At 49.4% G+C, this 22,438-nt stretch overlaps 2 protein-coding genes and 1 non-coding gene across 4 annotated transcripts in view; 1 reads left to right on the forward strand and 2 right to left on the reverse strand.

Annotated features, from left to right (window-relative positions):
* Positions 1–157: 157 nt before the first annotated feature.
* hs6st2 (heparan sulfate 6-O-sulfotransferase 2) lies at positions 158–4,521 on the reverse strand. Of its 2 annotated transcripts, none has more exons than XM_062524883.1 (2): positions 3,656–4,521; positions 158–1,637 (listed from the first exon to the last, which is right to left on the reverse strand). In XM_062524883.1, exons 1-2 carry the CDS (start codon positions 4,225–4,227, stop codon positions 758–760), a joined length of 1,452 nt encoding a protein of 483 aa, XP_062380867.1. In that variant the 5' UTR covers positions 4,228–4,521; the 3' UTR covers positions 158–757. The 2 variants fall into 2 exon arrangements, with proteins under 2 accessions (XP_062380867.1, XP_062380865.1); XM_062524881.1 differs by having other exon boundaries at positions 158–1,640.
* A 673-nt stretch (positions 4,522–5,194) lies between these two features.
* On the forward strand, positions 5,195–5,267 carry trnaf-gaa (transfer RNA phenylalanine (anticodon GAA)). Its single transcript has one exon. It is a non-coding gene; the product is annotated as a tRNA-Phe (tRNA).
* Positions 5,268–5,851: 584 nt separating this feature from the next.
* Positions 5,852–22,438, reverse strand: part of gpc4 (glypican 4) — a 36,571-nt gene continuing 19,984 nt past the window's right edge. Inside the window, exons 2-9 of the mRNA XM_062523977.1 lie at positions 19,673–19,831; positions 12,483–12,880; positions 11,572–11,737; positions 10,884–11,014; positions 10,026–10,175; positions 9,766–9,893; positions 9,503–9,675; positions 5,852–9,096 (exon numbers count right to left, since the gene is read on the reverse strand). Of these exons, the coding sequence (XP_062379961.1) occupies positions 8,876–9,096; positions 9,503–9,675; positions 9,766–9,893; positions 10,026–10,175; positions 10,884–11,014; positions 11,572–11,737; positions 12,483–12,880; positions 19,673–19,831 (1,526 nt within the window). The 3' untranslated portion in view covers positions 5,852–8,875. The remainder of the gene's footprint in view (positions 9,097–9,502; positions 9,676–9,765; positions 9,894–10,025; positions 10,176–10,883; positions 11,015–11,571; positions 11,738–12,482; positions 12,881–19,672; positions 19,832–22,438) is intronic.

Genomic DNA, 22,438 nt, shown 5'->3' on the forward strand with positions numbered 1-22,438 from the left:
ACACCCACACAAAACGATAAAGATAAAAGGTCACCATATTTCCCCAATAAGAAACCGTACTAAAATTAGATAGGCTACTAGTAGCCAATGCAATACATATTAGAATGCAATGATCATTAAATTACCATAAATGGAATAATTCACTACCAGAAGTAGATACGAGATTATTACAAAATTTATTTGTGGGAAACAACAAACAGTATTCTTTTCCATCACATTCCTTGTTCTTTTTCAGTCTATTGTCATGAGCAAATACAGTGAACTGTAAATGGCCAAAGTTGAAATGCGAAGCTCATTTTAACTCAGTAGAACATAATAAATCATAATCATAACATTTGACAATGCATATAAAAACATTCCAACAATAGATAAAAGGCATTTTGATTCAGTATAAAAAAGAAAGCTTATAGTAACGGTTCCATATTAGTACAGTCCGGGAGCACAACAGGAACATTCTGTGGGGAACGGGGTGATTGTGGTACACATTGATTGAGGAGAGAAAGCTTAAAAGGTTTTTAAGTTAGTTACATCATACATTACATTGTAGTGTACATCATACACCTTTAACTTGTACTGTGACATAGATAACAAATTACAATATGAGAACAGAGTGTGTGCAAACTGTAGCAGATCATGATATGTTGTAGAAGGCTACATTAGTTGGTACATGTGGCTTTGAATGAGTTCCCAGTGGTCAGAAGCCGATGGAGAGAGTTGGCTGTCCGTGAGCTACCACTCCTCCATGAGACTTCTGTGTTTACCACTGCTCGACATTTTCCATGTAGTCAATGTCCTCATTGGAGTCATTCTCCTCCATGTCCCACCAGGCCTCCTCAGACTGCGCCTCGCTTTCCTCCCATAATCCGGTATTTAGATCTTCCAGCTTCTCCTCTGAGGTCGCCTGACTTTGGCTGGGGTTGGACTCCGCCTCCGGCTGCTGCGGCCTCCCCGGTCTCTCGGTGGGCTTGGGCGCCCCCGCCGCCGCCGCGCCCATCCCCAGCCAGGGCAGGCCTTTAGTCCGCAGCCGTCGGCGCGCCTGCTGCCTGCGCTCGCGGGCCTGTCGGCGCTCCTGTTGCCGGGCGAACTGGAAGCGCTGCAGGAAGAGGTCGCGGGCGTACTCGTACAGCTCCACGTCCCACTCGTTGAGCTGCCGGATGCGGCGCTGGGTCTCGGGGGCCACCTCCACGCTGGCGGCGCGCGTGCCGTTCAGCTGCGTGAAGGGCGCGATGAACGCCAGCCGGAAGGTGTGCTCGAACAGGTACTGCGTCTTGCGCTGGTACTCGGTGAGGCCGAAGAAGGCCATGCGCCGCAGGTTGCGCTTGGCGCTCTCCAGCAGCATGGCGCCGCGCTCGTGGTCGCTCATGGCCGTCAGGTTGTAGCAGCCCACCAGGCTCAGGTCGGCCAGCATGCGCGTCTGCCGGTTGTTGGCCAGGTTGTGGGGGCAGCCCATGAACTCCTCCAGCGAGCAGCCGGACCAGTCGTCGCCGCTGTAGCAGCTGGGCAGCTCGGCCAGCGTGGGGGCGCGGCCGTCGCACCAGTGCACAGAGGCCTTCCAAGTGGCCCCGCGCTGCACGTGCCGCCACTCGCTGAGGTAGCGCCACACGGGATCCCTCAGGATGGTGATGTAGTGGTAGTTCCTGCTGAGAGAAGCACACAAAGCCCCACACAGTTAGAACTTTAGTAAGCCAATAAATGACTATGGAGGAACATGCCATCTTTTACATAACTACTGAAATCATAATGTGAGCCCACATCTTGGCAAGTCAAAGACAACTGCTCTTGGCTAATCTACTGTGCCAACACAACAGATCTGAAAGGTTCTATGTGTTGGTTTACAGCAGTTTTAAGCAGGTACTTATCTTGTGTCATGTCCTACGCTACTAGTTTTGCCATCATCAATTGATTTTGATATGATGATGAACACATCTGTTATTCCCACTAGGGCTACGCACAATATAGATCTGGTACAGAAACACCACCAAAATACAAGGAGAGGTTTTACAGCACGGTGCCAAAAGACATCTTTAGCATCTTAGCCATGAATGCTATCTGTGTTGAATGCTATCTGTGTTGTTGTTTGCATTTACACAACCTTGGTACCTCTTAAAACTGAAAGAAAAAGTAAAGGACACCAAAATGCAAAACAAGTCAAATTAACTTTGCCAAAGCTGGATGATAAGTGTCGGCCTACCTGCTTTTTCAATGGCTATTTACTGGTATTGTTGTATTCAAGCACCTTAGTCCATACTTGTAAATCTAATCTGTGCCCTCTTCTCTTTCCCCCTTCCATGTTTCACTCTATTGGTTTCCTGGGCTGGCCTCAGGCAGATTGACCCTTTTGAGCTGCATTACGCTCAAGGTTGCACTCTATTAAATGGAAGCTTTTTCCTTGCCACTGTCTGAGTTTGTCTGGGGGGCATTAACCCATTTTAATATTGTACATTGACTCTTGCATTCATACTGGCCTGTGACCTCAAGGAACCTCAAGGGAAAAAACACATCCATTTGTAGCTAATGATGTCAGGAGGTAACACCTGTAAGGATTTCATTGTTATTTTTCTTCGATTAATGGTCTGTGGCCAACAAAAAGGACCTTTATGCAAACAACTCCATGAGCACAGCATGAAAAGCTGCACTATTCACTCTAAGCAGTTTATCTCGGTGTGTTGGCTTTTTGTCTGAGCCCCACCTCCCACCAGCACGAATCAGTACCTAACAGCTGACAACACGCTGCTGAGTAAGAGGACCAGAAAAGACATTCTCCCATCTCTCTCCTGCCAAGGATATCCATCCTCCTGTCCTTGTGAATACATATTGGTCTGGAAGACTAATGCTACAAGCCATCAATCTGATCAAGGACTCAGTCAAACTGTCACTATGTTTTATTGACATCGTTTTAAACCATCAACATTCCATGTCTTTAGTGAGCAACCACAATCTATTAATGCTTAACTTTTTACAGTGGCTGTTGTAAATGTAGTCCCATAAACACAGGCAGTCTGTCACATGTCAGTCTCTGTTCCAGATATGAACCCATTGAAATAGTGCATTCTACATATGGAAAATAGACAAGAGGCATTGATGTTTATATAAAGAACCACCCAGCTGTTCTCCACCACTACTGCCAAAGAGGAGTATCAGGCATTCTCTGAAGTAAGAGAAAAGCAGACAGTGGCATCTCATTCGGGGGAAAAGCTAAATGGGTCAACACATACCCATATCTTATCTTATCTTACATGTTATTACTGTCTGTTACCAGTGTTTCATAACAATATCATCAGTGGGATTTCACATAGCAGATCACGCCACAGGCCTATTCTACACACAAAGTTGTGAGTAAATCTGGTCAGTTAGCACCATGCAGGGGCACACATTTGTCTGAGTGGCAGATGTTTTAGGCCGTTCTGCTTCGAGGGAATCAAAAAGTGAATAGAAGCAGCAGGACGCCTGCTGCTAGCGCTCTTAAAGAGGACAAAGCATAGCCAATAGTTGAGGCTTGACCTAACAACGACCCTAAATCCCTTAGAATAAAGAAAAATGTAGAGTAACGCATAACATTGGTGACAGATGCATACGTCTAGGCGTGATGACAAGACATTACAAAATATGCGACTTGAAAAGTAGGACTATAGGTTACGTTAGGAGGCCAACCTACCTTGGTGGCTTTTGTGTTTCAGGCGGCTCATGAACGCCCATCTTAGCGGGTACACAGTTGGTCAGTTCTGTCCAGTCGGCATGCAGGCCACAGCTCCAGCCGGTTGAAAACCTGGAGAAAAGCCATGTTTCCTTCTTGCCTGGTCGGTAACAGGTACATTTCTTCTGACCAGCATGGCATTCGCACGGCCTCTCCAAGTGAATGTTGCGGACCAGATGACGGCCGAAGGTTGTACCCCCAGTCTTTTGAATGTGCAGAAAAACAATAACATCATCCCCGTTGATGTTAAAGTCTATGACTCTGTCAAGGTCTTTTGTTGTGAAGTTGAAACGGGGAACAAAACGCGACAAAGCACCGTCCTCGGCGACGTATGGATCCCCAACAGTCCCGCCGTTAGCATCGACTCCCCCAGACAGTGACTGCGGCGCGCTATCTCTCGACTTGGACAATGACCCCAGGTGTAGCAACTGGCAATCGGAGCTAGGACAAACATACTGTAGTACAATGACACCGAACAGTACCACCATCACCAGGGCGATCAGAAGTCGACTGTTGGTGGACTTTTCATCCATCTTCTCGTGGAGAACTCGGAAGCATTACTCAGCTATGCAAGCCCCCTGCCTCAGCTGGGGAAGAATGTTGTCTTTTGATGTCCCAAAACTGAGCTAGCTAGCCAGGCAACAATCGGTAAGAAACGAAAATCTGCGTAGCTTTTTGACGCGGAAATGCTTGGTTGCGGAGCGTCTGAGAAGCTAAATACGTTTCAGATTACAGGCTTTAACGCTAATTTGTGGTTAAGCGTAAAAAAACATGCCAGGTTTTCCTTCTATTTCTCGTACCTCCACCGTGATCCAAAGCCCTGTGATTTTTACCCAGCAGTCCTTGCGTAATAGGAGGCGCTCCTCGGTTTTGTCTGAGCCAACCCAACCCTCTGTTGTATTACTGACGTCACAACATTTGTGGGGGCAACTTTTATGAGTGAGTTGTTGTATCATGATCATGCCATACAGACAGATCAGTTTATTGTAGTTATATGATGCACAGATAATTTGCATTTATATTGAAACCACTAACACACATTTTACATTATTCTTACGAGGGCCATAATTTACTTATAGCTTCTCTGCTGTTGGTTCCTGATATTGCGCTCACTGGTATTTCAACAAGACCTGCATGCACAAAGGACCGATAATTTAAACCTGAATTGATCCGTTCCTCGAGTCTCAGTAAATTTCGACATGAGTAGCCTAACGTCCCTCGACAGAGACACAATTATAGGTTATGCGTAAAGGAAGGGTTTTCATGAAAGTTTTAGTTAGGCTATTGCAAAAGTCCGTGGACCATGTCTCACGCTGCTTTAACCATTTATTTTTCACATGCGCATTAGCCTATGTGTTACAACGTAGGCTACATTAATTTTACAAAGTCATGGAGGCCTAACTTCACAATTCCCTTTCAGAGAACAACACATGAGAATGGCCGTAGACTTGGAAAGTTGATCTTCGAGGTTGTTTTTGGAGTTTCCACAAGAGGGTGCACGCCGAAATAGCTCAGTTGGGAGAGCGTTAGACTGAAGATCTAAAGGTCCCTGGTTCGATCCCGGGTTTCGGCATTTTGAACAGGCAGAAGCAGATTCCAAAAGAGACCGCACCACTGATCTCACATCAGATACAAGAGAAGTGATGCAAACCAACCTGTCCTCGATTACTGCGGATATGTGAAAATGTAGCCGGTAGGCTTGGAGACAACCTAGATTCCTGTGAAAATAGAGCACTCCTACAGGGCAATGAAATAAATAGCACTTGCCCTTTTGATATATAAAGAATATTCTGATGGAAAATGTAACCGGTAGGCTAGGCCTACTGATTCTACATCTGCAATAGTCTAGATTTCAATTTTGTGTTATAGACTAATGATCAGTGACCGTATAGTGTTGCACAGACCAAAATAACTATGTGCTACTGAGTCTTAAAACGCCCCCATCTGGTATAAGGAGTTATAGGTTAAAAATAATAATAATAAATCATCTTCCTTCAAGGAATAGTCCCCTCAACATTAATTATGAAGGCAATTTATTTTGGTTAGCTATAAACGATATGAATTGTGATAAATCACACACAACACTGTAGCCTAGGCCTATTTGAAAATCACAAGAAATGTGTCATCAACATGGAAAATAAGTACACAGAAACATACTTTAAATATCTGCAGTCTTTATTTCAACAAGACTAGAAAATGTTTAATATACTTTTTCATTTACATTTTAGGTTCTATCTCATCTTGTTCGTTCCAAAACATTTACTCTGAAAAAGTACAAATTTGATGAACTGTTATGACCTCTTTCAGAGACATCTAAAATGGCTGCACATTATTTACACTTCAACAATTATTTCTGTTGTTTCTAATCCTCACTGGAGATGACTTGTGTGGACCACTGGCAGCAAGTGATCATTATAGTTCCACTAAAATCCAGTACCTCATGGGGTTAAGGTGTACTGTGGACCAGAAATGGAATTCCCCAGTCATTTCAAGTGTCCATGATGCCAGTAATTTAAGGAATCTGGCTTTGACATGTATAGCCTTTTAATGTCTGTGACACCAACTTCCCTACATCTTTGATAATGACAGAAGGAATTTGGATATCTGTACTTTAACAGACTCACACATATCACAATTAGCAAAGATGCAGTAATTGGAAAAGCTACAGACATATGAGGACTGCATTTCAATGCAGGATTCATACATTCCCTCAGTGTTGGCAGCAATGCTAATTTCAGGAAATGCTAAAGCAATGAAAGGACAGCGCAAGCTTTTCTACGCCTCACTCAATGCTGGACTTCCTTTAGCCTTCAGCGTCATCACAGACTTGAAAGACTCAGGGCTGGCATTCTAGAATCCTTGAGGGAAATCAGATAGTACATTGCTTCTTAGTTCTTTTTCTTTTTTTTTTTTTTAAAGATTACATTGCTGTTAACAGAGACCTGTCTTGCAGCTAAAGACATCTTGTGAAATTGTCCAGTTGCATTGAAATGTAAAATGCCAAAAGGAAAGTGCATCTCACATAGATTAAAATGAAGTTCAGTCAAGGATTTCAGTGGCCAGCCCAGTCCTAACATCACCTCTACAGAGCTCTCAATCACCATAGCCTACTCCAGGGTTAAAACAGAATGCACTGCTCTGTCTTACAGAATCAGATGTTTTATAAAACATAATACCCCAAGCCAATACAAACCCCATCAGGTAATTTATGAAATCATTAGAAATGGCATTCCATCTATAGATATAAATATACTTTTTGAATACTGTATTTAGATACCTATGACAGACATCTTTGAAGGTGTGTTCATAAATGCCTTTCAAGAAACATGCAATTAAATAATTTACTGTACAAAAGCACAGGGTGGAATATTTTCTTGTGACAAATGGGAAACAAACCATAACAGAGAAAGTAACACTGGTTATTCTTCTGAAAACTAAACGATTCAGTAAGGGTTGAATATCTGGGTCAAAGTTCAATATCTAAGGACACCATTTTTAGATCCACCACTACCATCCAGTGGCTGAGAAACGTACCGATGGCATGTTTTTGGGTACATAAAAAAAAAGTTCAGACGTAATTTGAGATTAAGGCAACAGCAGGATATGAGGGGTGCACAGAATTCACAAACATGCTGATTAAGAACTGAAGGTGAGAGGTAACTTTGCATGGTGATGCAGACAAATTATTTCTTTTAAAAAAGAAAACAAAAAATTGCACTGACCACTCCTATACCAACATTAGCTGTCGCAATGGAACTAGTCATACAACTTGCTGCTGTACCTAAATATATATATATATACAGTATATATATATTTATACCTTAAAACAATTACTAACAAAATAGAAACAATAAAACACATCCTCCACATAAAACCCTGTGTTACTCCCACCTCCCATGCTCAGAGGGTCATCACAGTCCTCAATTTAAAACAATGCACACTTAGCCCTGGCTGCCTTCCTCAGCTCATGGCCAGCATACACTAACGACACAACTCTGCCAGGATCACTTCTCTGCCAACATGGCGACCATCATGAGACACTTCCAGTGTGAAAGGTCAACTGATTGGGCCATTGTGCCAGAGTGTGCTGGCAGTGTTGTGGACCGGGTGCCATTAGCTTAGCTTTCTGTGGGTGGGAGGGAAGGTGGGGTGTGGGGGTGGGGCGGGGCGGGGGCCGTACGGAGATCAACTGAGGCAGAGGGATATGGTGCAGCTCAAGCACACCAACTCAGATGATCAGGGGGGAGAATTAAAAGCACAAAACCTGCCCATGCTTCTCGGAGCGATCCCCTCCTTCTGAACCAGCCCGGCGTGGAGACCAGGGCCTTCTTTACCCCTGGCCCTTTTCTTCACCACAAGCTTCTTTAGTCGCGTCTCTTACTATTCTGTGATCAAAGTATGTGGTCAAACCTTGGCCAATTACATGTTCTCATTAACCCGACAATATGGATTGTGGGTAACCCAAGTACTGAAATATTTACACACACATACACACAAACATACACACACACACAAACACACACATACAAACACCACTCATTCGTAGGCACACTTACACCTGGTTATAAAAGCTATGTCTGATTACAGAATACTTGCTACACTGCTGCTTAATTGATCTATATATGTAGTACAAGGGTAGGTTAATTATCAGAGACAAAGTTTTTGCATGTATTTACAAACACATCCATCCACACACACACACACACACACACACACACACACACACAACTAACACACAACCCCTCCAAACACCCATATAATTACTCAAACACCAATAAAAAAACATTAAAATGTGAGCAGAGGGCCCAAACACTGCTGGTGATGTGGGGTACGAGTTAGAAACCCTGTTCAAGATGGCGGGGGGACAAAAAAAATGTAACAGACAGAGCTGATGGAAGGTGATATTCTGTAGAGACTCCCACAGATGTGCGTGAATGTCCTCGTCTTGAATTTTTTTTTTTTTTTTTTTTAAAAAGAAATAAAAACAAAACAGTTTATTTTAAAGAGTGAACGTATTATAGTATTAGAGTCTTCCCCAGATCAACAGGCAGATCGAGGTCTGGAAGGCAAGTCTTTCCAAGTCCTCGGACAGTTTTTTTTTCATTTTCCTGCTCTCTCTCCATCCCTCTCTCTTCCTCTCGCTCACTCTCTCCCTTTCCCCCCGCGGTGAACCCGGGGCGTCTATCTCCAGTGCGTCTCCAGCAGGACCAGCAGGAGGCCGAGCAGAGCCAGCAGCAGGTTGGCGCGCGCCGCCGGGGCGGCGGCCTTGGTGCTCTCCGTGTCCGTGTGCACGCGCCGCACGTCGGGCTTGGCCGGGGCCGGGGTGGAGAAGTAGATGTCCGTGTCGCAGGACGGGGAGTCGCAGCCGCTGCCGCTCTCCTCACCGCTGGCGCCATCCTCCTCTGTGGGGGGAGAACGAGAAGCAACATGCAGTCACTCTCCACTTCATTTAGCTGCTAATCACATTACAATGTAGTCTAGTGGTCAAGGAGATGGGCTAGTGTGCAGTCGCCTGAAAAGGTGTGGGTTCAATTCCCTGCTTTCACTGTTGTGCCCTCGAGCAAAGCACCAAATTGCTCTGGGGACAATGTAATCCCTTGTAATATAGTGGACATAGTCATGGCTAAATGAGTAAATGAACGTTAAGAATTCATATAAAGAAATGGGTAGAACTGATAAACAAAAAAAGCAGAACAAAGAAGTACTGATCCAGAAATGCACACAACACAACAAAAGTAGTTCATCAATATGCTCCAACTCTCACTCCATCAAGTGCCTGCTGTATGGTTCTGTGAAGGAGCCGCTCACCATTTTCAAATGAGATGTCGTGTCCATTGTACGCTGCCTTCAGCCAGGTGGTCATCTCCTTCAGGACAACGATCTGCCGGCGGATCACCACGTCAGGCTTGCTGATGTCCACTTCCACGTCGGGGTTGGCCACCTGATTGGCCAGGCCACTGTTCATGACGACCGACTCGTACCTACAAATGACAGAGATACCAAGATCAGTCATTTAGCCGTTGGCATTCATGTTTCAATGGCACTTTGGGTGGGTAGGAGAGCCATCGGACCTGCTCTTGGCTGTGCCGTTCCAACATTCTTCGTCACCAATGGCAACCCTCTCCCCTTCGCAAACAGTGTCTGGAAGTGTGGACCAGAACTTCTTGGCATGCTTCAGCTTCTTCTTCACATCCGTTACCTGGGAAACGGGAGAGCAGAGAACCCAGCTTATACCCAGCTCAGTAGTTTGGAGTCAGACCTCCAGTGCAGTACTCTGTGTGCGAGTGTGTGTGAGTGTGAATGTGTGTGTGTGGCCAGATTATCCCCTCACCAGTCTGTCCAGGCTGGTGCCGGCGGCGGTGGTGGGCCGGGCGTCAGGGCTGTAGGGGCGGAAGCGTCCGGTGAAGCCGGTCTCCTTGATGGAGCGACTGGTGCGAGTGAACGCCTTACTGGGCTTAGGCTGCCCACAGCCCTGGAACACCTGCACACACAGAGAAGGATAGACACAACTTAGAACCACCGTCTCTGAGGCACACTTTCATAATCATCCTCAGTCATTCAAGAGGTGTCTGAAAGAACTGATGTTTAATCTCTACAGTCATTCTCTTAGTATATGTCTCGGACGTTCCCGTTTGTCCCGACATGTCTATAGTCTACCAAAGAACGATATCCGCAATAGAGATTGAGAACGTGACGTAAAACGCAACGCATTTTGGGAATAGGTGGCCCAAAATTAAGTTGTTTTACTGACGTGCGGGAACAACGAAGTGCAGTTGTCGAAATGCCGTTTACCTGCTGTGTTGTGAAATTCAATAGAGTAACATGAAGCTTATCTTTTATAGTTTTCCAGCGTGGAAAAATAATAGTATACGTCATGTTTCAGAGGTGACAAAAAGGCGAGAAATGGCTTGGATAGCAGCACTAAGGAAGTGCGAGATTATGTTCTGTTTTTCACACAATTTTTTCACGCTTAGTTTTCATTATTATCATGCCAGATCATAGACCCAGAACAGTAGTTTACATGGGCTGGCATCAGGCGAGCCAAACCTACCCATAATTCTTTGTGTTTTGATGACTTTGGTCACATGTCTTAGCGATCTCTATTGATTTCAGGATTGAGGTAAATCCCAAACTATGGATTGAGTCCAAACACACGTAGCCTTGTGTCCATGGTTCTGCCGATACCCACCTTCTGAGAGACCTGCATGCTGTTCTCCTGCATGTTCATGATGGCATCAGAGATCTTCACGTCGATGGGGTCCATGACGGACTCAAAGTTGAAGGGTCCCTCAAGCCGGTCGGCCAGACTCAACATGGAATCTGTAGAGAAGATTCACAATTACACAGGAGCACGACATACACAATGCCTACCTGCTACAGTAGGTTTCACACAGGAATTCAATGGAGCAGATTCATGATCAGTTTGAATCGGAGTATTCTGTGTGACCATTACTCCATCTGACCACTAGAGGGTAGAAGAGACCAACATACTGTACATGACACAAAGAAGGCACTAAGGCAGCGTGAAATCATGGAGAAGTTAGAAACTGGGCCCCCTGGCAAGAAAACCCACAACTGCCTGCCTTACCTTCCAGAGAAGGAGTGTTTTTGGATGTGTGTGTGCAAAACTGATTGCTTGAGTACAGGAACAAAGAAGAAAGTGTGTGTGTGTGTGTGCGTGTGTGTAATACAAAGTTCCTCACAGTGGGGAGCAACACATCAAAGCACTCATAAACCATCGTACAAATCTGATGCCCATATTAGCGCATGGTGAACACACACTGCCTCTTCCTCCTAGTCCTGTGGACAGCCCACACCGCGCTGGGAACATCAAAGGCTCGGCGTCATGACGGAGTCGCGGCGAGAGGCTCTCTTACCCAGGAAGTTGTTCCACTCGAAGTCCAGGTCGGCCTGGTTGGCCAGGCAACCGCGCATCACATTCAGGCAGTAGTTGGGGCAGGGCTTGAGGGCCACCTGGCCAGAGCAGTAGGGACAGTACATCATCTTCATGGCTGCACGCACACAGCTGGGAGATGCACTTACCTGGGAGAGGAAGAGGAAGAGAGGAGAGAGGAGAGAGGAAGAGGAAGAGAGAGAGAGAGCCAGGGAGAGGAGGGGGGGAGAAGGGGGAGAGGAAAGAGGGAGAGAGGAGATAGATAGAGGGGGAAAGGGAGAGAAAAGAATGGAGTAGAAGAGACCAATTTATAAAACATGTCAGCTGAACAGGAAGGGTCAAACAAAGAGCAATTGTGCATTAATTAATGACTACAAGGAGATCCGTGAGGAACTTCACATGACCGTTAGGGGTCCTCCAGAGTGTGCAGTCACCTACATACCAACAGCTTGCGCTTGGGCCTGACACACATCCTCCTCCCCCTCTCCTTCTGCCTGTACCCTGCGAGCGCCCCCGCCCCTCTCACCTCCAGGCCTGCTGCTCACCTGGTCTGCCTTGACCTGTGACTCCTGACTGGGGCTGCCCAGCTGTTCTCTTCCCATGGGCCCTGCCTCCACAGCCTGGGACTCTCTGCACTTCCCACCACAGCAGCCCTACCCCACCCGCCCAGATTCACACTCCTGCCCCTCACACTCCACCCACACTCCCCCTCCTGCACCATTTCCACCTCCTCCTGTGAACACCACCCCAATTTCCTCCACCAGTTCCTACAATCAGCTGCATTCAACTTCACTTCCCAGTGGCCTTCAGTTCCCAGCAGCCTCCCCTCCAACACACTTTCTCCTCCTCCTCCTCCTCCTCCTCCTTATCCTCCTCCTCCTCGCGCTCACTCACCGCGGACACCTTGTTGACCACCTCGCCCATGAGCGCCAGGCCGCGGGTGAAGGTGCGGGCGGCGATGAAGGCGCGCGTGAGCTGCAGGCGCAGCTTCCGGGGCACGTCGCCGAACGGCCGCAGCTGCTCCGTGTGGCGGCTCACGCACTCCATGTAGGCGTCGCTGAACTCGTACTGGACGTTGACCAGCCGGAACATGCGCTCCAGCAGCTCGGCCCAGAACTCGGCCAGCATGGCGTCCAGGTTGACGGCGGCGCCGCCCTGCGCGTAGTAGCGGCGCAGCTGCTGGAAGAAGCGCTTGAAGAGCTCGGCGTTCTTCATGTACATCTGGCCGTAGGTGCGCACGAACATGCTGTGCAGCGAGCCCTCGGCGTTGTCCAGCAGCTCACGGAAGAACTCTGAGAAAGAGAGAGAGAGGGGAAGAGAAGAGGAGAAGACAGGTTTAAAACTCTATTTAATCTTTATCTAAAATATTATTTAACCTTTTCACACAACAACTGACAACATTAAAAGCACCAACCCGCATGAATTGCACTATTGTATTAGTAAAAGGAGGGTAAAGAAGAAGAGATGACCGTGACAGAAGAGAGAAGACAAGACAAGTTCCCAAACGATGGTAGAGGAGGAGAGAGGAGGAGAATGGAACAGCAGATAAGTAGATGAACAGGGGAGAGAGCGGGGCCAAGAGAGAGAGCATGAATCAGAGAACCCCGTTTAATCCATCCTAACTGCAGGACTCCGCCATGGTGGAGGGGACATTTTGCAGGTTATAGATCAGAGTGGATTAGATTAGATAATACATGGTTTGGTGTCTGTGTGTGTGTGTGTGAGAGAGATTCTGATTACATCTTTGGGATACTTTTAGACAAGAGGATTTTCCCAAAGCAAAAGTAGGGTATGGGGTGCCGCAGTATGGGGTGTGGAGGCAAACACGGCTGAGTGTCCCAAACTCACGGCTCCAGAAAACAGATAAGACTCTAAACAAGACACAGCTTGATGTATCACAAACACACACGCATACACACACACACACACACACACACACACACACACACGCTGATGGCAGTCATCGGTTCAACATGTAAGCATTAAAACCATGTGACATTCTTCTGCGAGGACTAAAAAAAAAAGCGCCGGTATTCTTGGCGGTAGCTATACGGCTGTGTCAATGCAATGGCACTCCGGAGAGGCAGATTTAATGCTCCTCGCGGCCCCCATCCGCAGCACTCTGCAGCCGGGTGGAAAAAACCCGCCAGCGCTGCCAACGAGCACGGCTCCCAAAAACAGACAAGCTCGGGGGTTATTACCCAAACAGATTAATGTAGATTCCATTTGACCTGCCCCTGGTGTCCAAACATTTTTCAGCCTCGTTGTTCCATTAAGCAGGGGAGCTTTTTTTTTTCTGATGGGAGAGGGGAAAGAAGGGGGGAAAGAAGCTGAGGATGAACAGAGAGAATTGACAGAGAGGGGCAAGAGTGTGTGTGTGTGTGTGTGTGTGTGTGTGTGTGTGTGTGAGAGGGGAGGGGTGGGGGTGAGTGAGGGGGATAGATGAGAGGCTGCTGGACGTTTTCAAACCGCAACCGTCTCCTCGCACATCTAGCCAGTTGAGACTGACCACTTTCAATGGCATTTTTCTGTTGTCACATTCCATTCCTCTTTTCTCTCTCTCCCTCTGCCCCTCACTGGCATGTTCAATAGGATTACTGAATAATGCAGAGCCCCCCCCCACCCCCACCCCCTCCTCCTCCCAAGCCTTCTCCTCACTCCTGCTTTCACTTCATCAGTTCCTTCAGCTCGCTCTCTTCAGTGTGGAGCACGAACAATGACCTGCTTCATTCTCAGGAATGTCAGCCCCCCACAAACTCCACCGCCCCCCCCCCCCCCCCCCCCCCCCACACACACACACACACTCAAATAATCCTGCCCCTTCTCCCATGAACCCCCCCACCCACCTCACTACGACCCCCACTTTCTTAATCTGAACAAAATGAGAATTCCACAGAAATGCTTTAGGTACCTTGTACTCTTTTTGCTCTGGCTAACACACACACACACACACACACACACACACACTCACTCGTCTTTCAGTCTTTTCTCTTTGTATCAACTTTCTCTCTCACACTAGCTTGTTCGCTCTCCTCCACAAAAAAGCGTCTGTTGGGTGGACCAGTGGCCTGGGTGTGTTTCCCCCTGGCTTTGAAATGTAAAGTTCCCATGCTCTTAGACATGCCGCTCACCCAGCTCAAATTTGTCCTTTGCTCACCAGCACTCCACACAACTGGACAAAACATGCACACACACACACACACACACACACACACACACACACACACACACACACACACACACACACAGTCATAAATGGCCAGGCACATATGTGAAGACAGGAGTACACACACACACACACACACACACACACACACACACACACACACACACACAAACCCCCACACACACACACCATGTTGTCACTTCCACTTCATGTGGACACGTTCAAAAGAGCGTGTGTGTGCATGTGTGTGTGTGTGTGTGTGTGTACTGAGGGGATGACAGGGGGAAAAGGGGAGCGTGACACTGGGCGGGTTAACTTGAGGGGTTTTTAACTCCCAAATCCCCGCTGTGTCACCAAGGATACCGGAAACACTGCAGCCCTTCCATTTGCACCCTCCGCCCCTCCCCCGCCCCCCCAGCCTTACAAAGAGTGCAGAGAGGGCACCCAGCTCCATTGACAGGGATTAAAACAAAAGACCCCCCCCCCCCCCACACACACACACACACACACACACCCCACCACCACCACCACCACACACACACACACACACAACCGCAGCCCCCCCAGCTCCTGAGGAATGCCAGAGCCACCGCAAGTTTAAAGTCAGAGAGCAGAAAAGAGGGAGAGAGGGAGGACAGGAAGAGGGGAGGGAGCAGCTTTCCACCTGTCCCCCTGTTCACTTCATCATCAGAGGATGCTGTCTAAAGTCCTGGTATAAGGGACCAGAGTGTGTGTGTGTGTGTGTGTGTGGGAGGGGGGGTGTCAAGTTAGCTCACTGGCTGTCATTTAAGTGAGGAGCTAACAAACTGCTGTTAAGCAAAAGCAAAGGTCCTCAGTTGTTAGGCTGAGCTTGATGTATTCGCCCCGCTTGACTGAGTCGGACACAATTATCCCAGGATCAAGCGTACGGCCGGCCGCATTTCTGAGCAGCGCGCGGCTCAGAGGACGAGGAGAGGAGCCCTTCATGTCTGGCAAATTGGAGCCTCCAGGGAGCCGCCGCGCCGCCTCAGTCAGGGCCACACGCTCGAGGACCGCGCGCCGAGGAGCGGCATCTCGGCCTCGTCATTAAAATCTTGTTTTCGTGATGCGCAGCGCCGGACGCCGACGCCGGGCCAGTGGACCTCGCGCTCCCGACGTTCCCATTAAACGAGCTCTTCCTGCCTGGCTCACGCGCCCAAAGAATGTGTGTGAAAGGTGAAAAGCCCAGGGCACTCGTTTAAAAAGTTGCACTAAGTTTAGACGTCAGACTAGCTTTAAGGAGTTCCAGCTGGGTGGATGTAAGAATATATGTATATTTGCGTGTGCGTTGGGAGTGTTTGTTGTCGAGCGGTGGAGGGAAATGTAGAGTATAGTTCATGCTAAGGGAAGCCCCTGGCCCCCTCCGCTGCATGTCCTCACTCTACTTCCACATCATTTGAAAGGCATTTGTCTGTGGGCCTTTCAGCGCCGAGCTGCTGTGCTGCTGAGAGCCACGCTCAGGCATTTGGCCCGTCTCCACTCACCGCTGGGCCATACTGACCCCTCCTCTCCTCTCCCCTCCCTCCACTCCTCCTCCTCCTCTTCTATCCATCCCTCTGCTTTTTCACTCCTGTCACTCCATCCCTCTTTCCCTCTCGGCCGCCTCACCCCCTCGTATCCTCTCCCGCTGCCGCAGCCCTCCGACGGACGTCTTCGGGTTTCAGCTGCTGGGCTTTTACGAGAGCCCGTTACCCCTCGGTGTGGTTTGGGTCAGCGCGACCCGTGCGATTGCGACAGCCGTCCGGGGGTGACCGTTGGGTGGCCGCTGTGGACGGACTGGGGGGGGGGATGTCTGAACGGACGTGGGCAGGGAACAAACAGCAGCCACCAGGGAGGAAAAGGAGGGAAGGCAGGAGGAAAAAAATAACTTATCTGGGCCAGCACTTAATCGCCCGTGACTCCAACCTCCAGGCCCTGAGCGACGAGTGTGCTCTGCTGCACAACACATCCTGTTGTGAGTGTGTGTGTGTGTGTGCGAGCGTGTGTGTGTGCGAGCGTGTGTGTGGGAGAGATCAGCGTTAGCATCTACTAGATCCTACACTTTACGTTACTGTAAATACATTGGACTGCTTTCCTGTCTGGGCCCTTCACAGGAAATGGTTGTGTCTGTGGACGGCTCAAAATAAACAGTAGCCTCTCGAGACGGCCATCTCCACTGGCCAGAGATGAAACTGTTCTGTGCCTGGACTTCAGGGCTCAATCCCGTACACATGTAACGCATTTTCCCCTCTTTGGAGCCCAGCGCAGGAACACACATTGTTCGCATATTTATGTGCATGACAATGTAGGGCGACATTTTCGAGGCTTCAGAAGGGTGGCTCAAAGCGCCGTTAAGTACTTCCACACGGGGCCTCCGAGCTCTGGCTGATACACGCCAGAAACCTTCCTGCTGCTTCGCCAGCACGCTCGCTCTACCACACACACACACGCGCACACACACACACACACACAGCACTTCAGAGCTTATTCCCACGGTAACCCTTCAAAAAGACATGCAAACCTGAAACAGCAAGCAAAATGAAAGGCAGAGAACAGAGTGATGGCAGAGAGAAAAGGATGAGAGAGAAAGGGACAAAAGACAGAGGGAGGAGGGAGGGAGGAGGGAGGAGGGAGGAGGGAGGAGGGAGGGGGGAGGGAGTGCGTGGGGGAGAGGAGAGGAGAGGAGAGGAGCAGGGCGGTTGGGATCTGGCTGCCACTACATTCCGACATGTCACATTCCTGCTCACATCTGGCTGTAATACATGCGCTCTCCGTTACCATCTCTCTCTCTCTCCATTCTCTCCACTCTCTCTTTCTCCATTCTCTCCTCCACTCTCTCTTTCTCCATTCTCTCCTCCACTCTCTCTCTCTCCATTCTCTCCTTCACTCTCTCTTTCTCCATTCTCTCCTCCACTCACTCTCTCTCTTTCTCCATTCTCTCCTCCACTCACTCTCTCTCTCTCCATTCTCTCGATCACTCTCTCTCTTTCTCCATTCTCTCCTCCTCTCTCTCTTTGTCTCTCCATTCTCTCCTCTGCTCTTTCCCAAAGCCTGTCGCCCACATCAGCTTTTTTCTGCTACTTTTTCTTCAAACGTTTGCCGTCTCCTTGTTAACCTCACTAAACACCACCCCCCTTTCTCGCTCCCCTGTATAAAAGGGGGGAAAACCCCAAATACTCTTACCAGCCTTCCAGCCTATTCAACACACACACACACACACACACACACACACACACACACACACACACACAGCTATGTATACACTCACTCTATACATGTCATCACAGTTTATAATTCAAGGGGCCGTTTACATCCTAAAGCCTCCCTAAGTTTAGGCCTCAGTGGAGCTGCGGGAGAGAGCTGGCCAGACTGCAGCCACCTCCACCTCCACCTCCACCCTCCTCCCCTCGGTCTGCTTCTGACCGCCTCGCCTCCCCTCCCCTCCCCTCCCCTCCCCTCCCCTCCCCTCCCCAGCCCAGCCCAGTGCTGGCCAGCAGCCGTGAGTGACGAGGTGCTAGCAGGGTTGGCGTGGGCGGCGGGGCCCAGAAGAGAGTCCATTTATCTCCGCTCAATATCAGTCCACTCCTGTCCACTGGAAGCACAAGAGGGATTGCTACTATTTTACTGAACTCAAGGAGCCAGCCTTGATCCATCTGTGGGATGCTGCGCACTTCTCCCTGGCCACCGGGGGCAGTGTTGCACAGTCCTGATGGCAGTTCTATATCTTGTGTACATGTGTGTGTGTGTGTGTGTGTCAGGGGGAGAGAGGGTGGGATGGGGGTTGGGGTTCCCTGGGTGAGTCAGCGCTGTTGTCGCATGTTTCCCATGCCCCCCCATATCCCCCCCCCCCCCCCTGCTCCACTGGCGGCCCAGAGCGGGGAAACCCGATCCCCAGTGCTCGCAGCCCTGGCAGATATTTACAGCCGCTCACAGGCCAGGGAGGAAGCCTGGCTCTGGGAGTGTGTGTGGTCTGTCTGCCAGCTTGCCAGTATGTGTGTGTGTGTGTGTGTGTGTGTGTGAGAGAGGGAGATAGAGAGAGAGAGGGAGATAGAGAGAGAGAGGGTGTGTGCACAAGAGGGAGTGTGTGACAAGGGGAGATAGAGAGAGGGAGGGAGAGAGAGAGAGAGAGAGAGAGACAGACAGAGAGAGAGAGAGAGAGAGAGAGAGAGAGAGAGAGAGCGAGGGGGACATAGAGAGACAGGTGGAGACGGTGGTGGATCGACTAGGAGTCTCAGGCAGAGGTGTCCGTCAAAGACGAGGGGGGGAAGGAACAAGGCAGAGCCACAGAGCACATACATAACACACCCTAAAGGAATGGATTCAAATGGACACATCGGAGCATTGTGTGTTGGAGTGTGTGTGTGTACATGCATAACTGGCCTTGATACAGTGTTTGCATACATATCTAATTTCTGCAATCCAATGAGGACAGATATGGATCAGCATAAGCATATGCACACGACAGATGTCCCACAGAGCAGGGGGCAATGAGGGTGTGTGTGTGTGTGTGTGTGTGTGTGTGTGTGTGTGTGTGTTAACCGAATTTGGCGGGGATGGACAGAGACCCAGCCCTTATGTTCTTCAGCTGTGAGGGTGTGAGTCAGAAAGTGTAAATATGCAGCACTCTGAACGTTCAGGAGAATGGGATGGAACAGAACAGAACAGAACAGAACAGAAACAATGCTACGTGTGTATGTTTCTACAGCTTGTAAACATGCTAACATTTGTTATTGGTAAAAGACACGTCATGTCGGGGTGAATAAATCAGCTTCACTCAGAGACACTCCTGTCTTTATGTGCTGTGTTGATCTGATAAGGGTGTACGTGGGTGAAAGAATGCAGGTGTGCCCGCGCGTGGCAGAGGAGCGGGCGAGGGAGAGGGAGGGAGAGAGAGGGAGAGAGAGAGAGAGAGGGCACTTACGGTCGAAGTGGCGGTGTCTCTGGGTGAAGGTGCTCTGCATGTTGGAGCTGAGGCGGCTGACGGGCTCCTTGAGGTCGGAGCGGCTCTGCTGGCTCAGCTTCTCCTCCATCTCCAGCGTGCAGCAGGAGTAGCCCTGAGGACACACCTTCAGGTGGGCACCTGCGGGAGGAAGAGGACACGCTCAGTCGCCGCTCAGCCACCAGACAACAAGCGCGCAACAAGACAGGAAACGCGCCGATAGCATCGCCACGCCGATTACACCGGGTCTGCGGAATGCGCGCTCATTGTGGAATGTGCCATTTTGAACTCAGAACACAGATCCGTGTATTTTTCGAGCTGCTCAGCGACCACAAAAGAGTTCACTGAGACTAAACTGAAGCATAATAGTTATCCTACGTTGAGCCAACGTCCTCGCCGTAGCCTTCTAATCATCGCGGGTCATGCTCCACTTTGCCTCCACTGTGTTTATACCCCTGGCCCTAGCATGACGGTATGCGAGTGTTTGGAGGAGCCAGTGCAGCGAGCATTGCGAACGGCACTTCCTGTCGACCCCACCGTGTCCGCGAGCAGGTCTGGCGAGCGGGCCATCTGCTCACGGGGGGAACGTGGGGACCGGAGCGCCTCGCGCTGACAAAGGGAGCGGTCAGAACGAAGCGAGCGTGTTAATGTGGACGGGGACTTGTGGTGGTGGCTGGGCAAATGGGGGGGGGGGGGGGGGGGGGGAGAAGAAGGGAAGGGGGGCGCAGAGGCGGGAATGTGTAGTCGCAGCTGCAATAATGTTTTGTTTTTCTTTCTGTTTAATACGAGTTGCTGGAATCTGCCTGGAACACAGGGCTCCTTTCACTGGGCCTGGGACGGCCGGTTGGGGTTTTTTAGCTGCTGTTGCTGCTCTGCACTGGCCTACACACACACACACTCACACACACACGGGCGGCCAGACAAGGGCACTCTCACACAGCGGCGCTCTCACACAGCTCACACACTCACTCATCACAACACACTCCCTAACCACACTGACTGCACGCACTCACGGAAACACTCTTGCAAATCCGACGATCAATTAATCACGTTACCGTTCTCGGTTGAATAAGTCCACTCGTTATTCACGCAGAATTATTCAGACAGCACTTAACGGGCCTATTAGACAAATTCAAGCACGATGTCTCGTTCTCACCAAAAGCAATAAAAAATGTTTTAAAATTACAGTGTCATTATGAGAGTGTTAAGTGGGGCGGAGCAAACTGTTCGGGAAGAGCTAAGCACAGCCTCTGAAATCTCCTGTAATGGCAAGTATACTGTTGCGTTTTGGAAAAGAAAAACAACTACTGACAGTTAAGTAATGCTATGTTCTCCTTTTTGCAGTGAGGACCTTAAATATACAAGCTTTATAAAGCATTACGGTGGGTGGACTGCACTGTCCTCTCTAACAAGCATCCATATCCTCTTTTCAATTCCCCATCCAAATGTGTGCACCTAGAGAAGCGTTTAGTTGCTTAATGTCCACACTTCTGTCGGCGCCCTGACTGATGCGCCCTCTCCCCTGCCTCTCGCTCTGCGTTGGGCAGCCAGCCCACTCCCCGCGCTCCCCGAAGAGCCAGGAGAGAGAGAGCGGCTGGGCCTTTCATCGCCCGGCTGTGTGATGGCTCCAGCCTCCAGACCCCGGCAGGCCGGCCGGCCAGCCAAGCCAATCAGGCGCCCGTCCAGGGGCGCCTCCGCAAGCCAGGGCCGACAGGACGCACGTCAGGTGGCGGCTGCTGCTGCTGCTGGTGTAACGCTTCCAGGGCGTGTGTGTGTGTGTGTGTGTGTGTGTGCGGGGCGAGCCAGACTTGTTCCATCTGTGGCGCCGAACTGGAGTGTGTGCGACACGTGCTCCGAAGGCGCAAACCGTCATGTAAGCCGAGCTGCTGTTGAGAGCCGACAAATAATCACCGGCCGACCACCAGCGCTGGCCACTGCTGCAGGACCCTCACTGGGCACCAGCGCAGAGACAACAACATGGCATGTGGAAGTGTGCATGTGTGTTGGAGGAAGCAGTGTTAGACATGTGGGTTTACTCTTCACCCAGACTGTAAGTCTGTGTGTGTGTCTGTGTGTGTGTCTGTGTGTGTGTCTGTGTGTGTGTCTGTGTGTGTGTCTGTGTGTGTGTCTGTGTGTGTGTCTGTGTGTGTCTGTGTGTGTCTGTGTGTGTCTGTGTGTACTGTATATATATATAAAATGTGTCAGAGATGCATTTAGCTCCCGTCAACATTTCACAGCTACTATTTGCAAAAATCTCTCCAACGGAACAAGTTGTAAATTCTAAAAATGTCTACCTCAGAATGCATGTAAGAGCACTGAAATAACCAAGTGACTGACCAACCCATCGTTGTGCCTCACATCACTTTTTTTTTTTTTTTTTTTTTTTAGATTATTTTTTTGGGCTTTTAATGCCTTTTAATGGACAGGACAGTAGAGAGAATGACAGGAAGTGAGTGGGAGAGAGAGTCGGGGTGGGATCCGGAAAGGACCACGGGGCGGGAATCGAACCCGGGTCGCCGGCGTACGGTGCAGGTGCCCCAGCCAGTTGCGCCACTGCCGGGGCCAACTTTTAAACATCCCATCAGATGACTAGAGCCCCACCTTGTGCCTCCAGAACAGGCGCCTGAACATGACCCCCAAAACACACACACACACACACACACTCTCTCCAACGCACACACATCCACTCTCAAATACACACCCACACACTCTCTCAAACACACACACACACAAACACATAAACCTGGC

This window comes from Sardina pilchardus, chromosome 21 (genome assembly GCF_963854185.1).
Source record: "Sardina pilchardus chromosome 21, fSarPil1.1, whole genome shotgun sequence".
NCBI classification, from domain to species: domain Eukaryota; kingdom Metazoa; phylum Chordata; class Actinopteri; order Clupeiformes; family Clupeidae; genus Sardina; species Sardina pilchardus.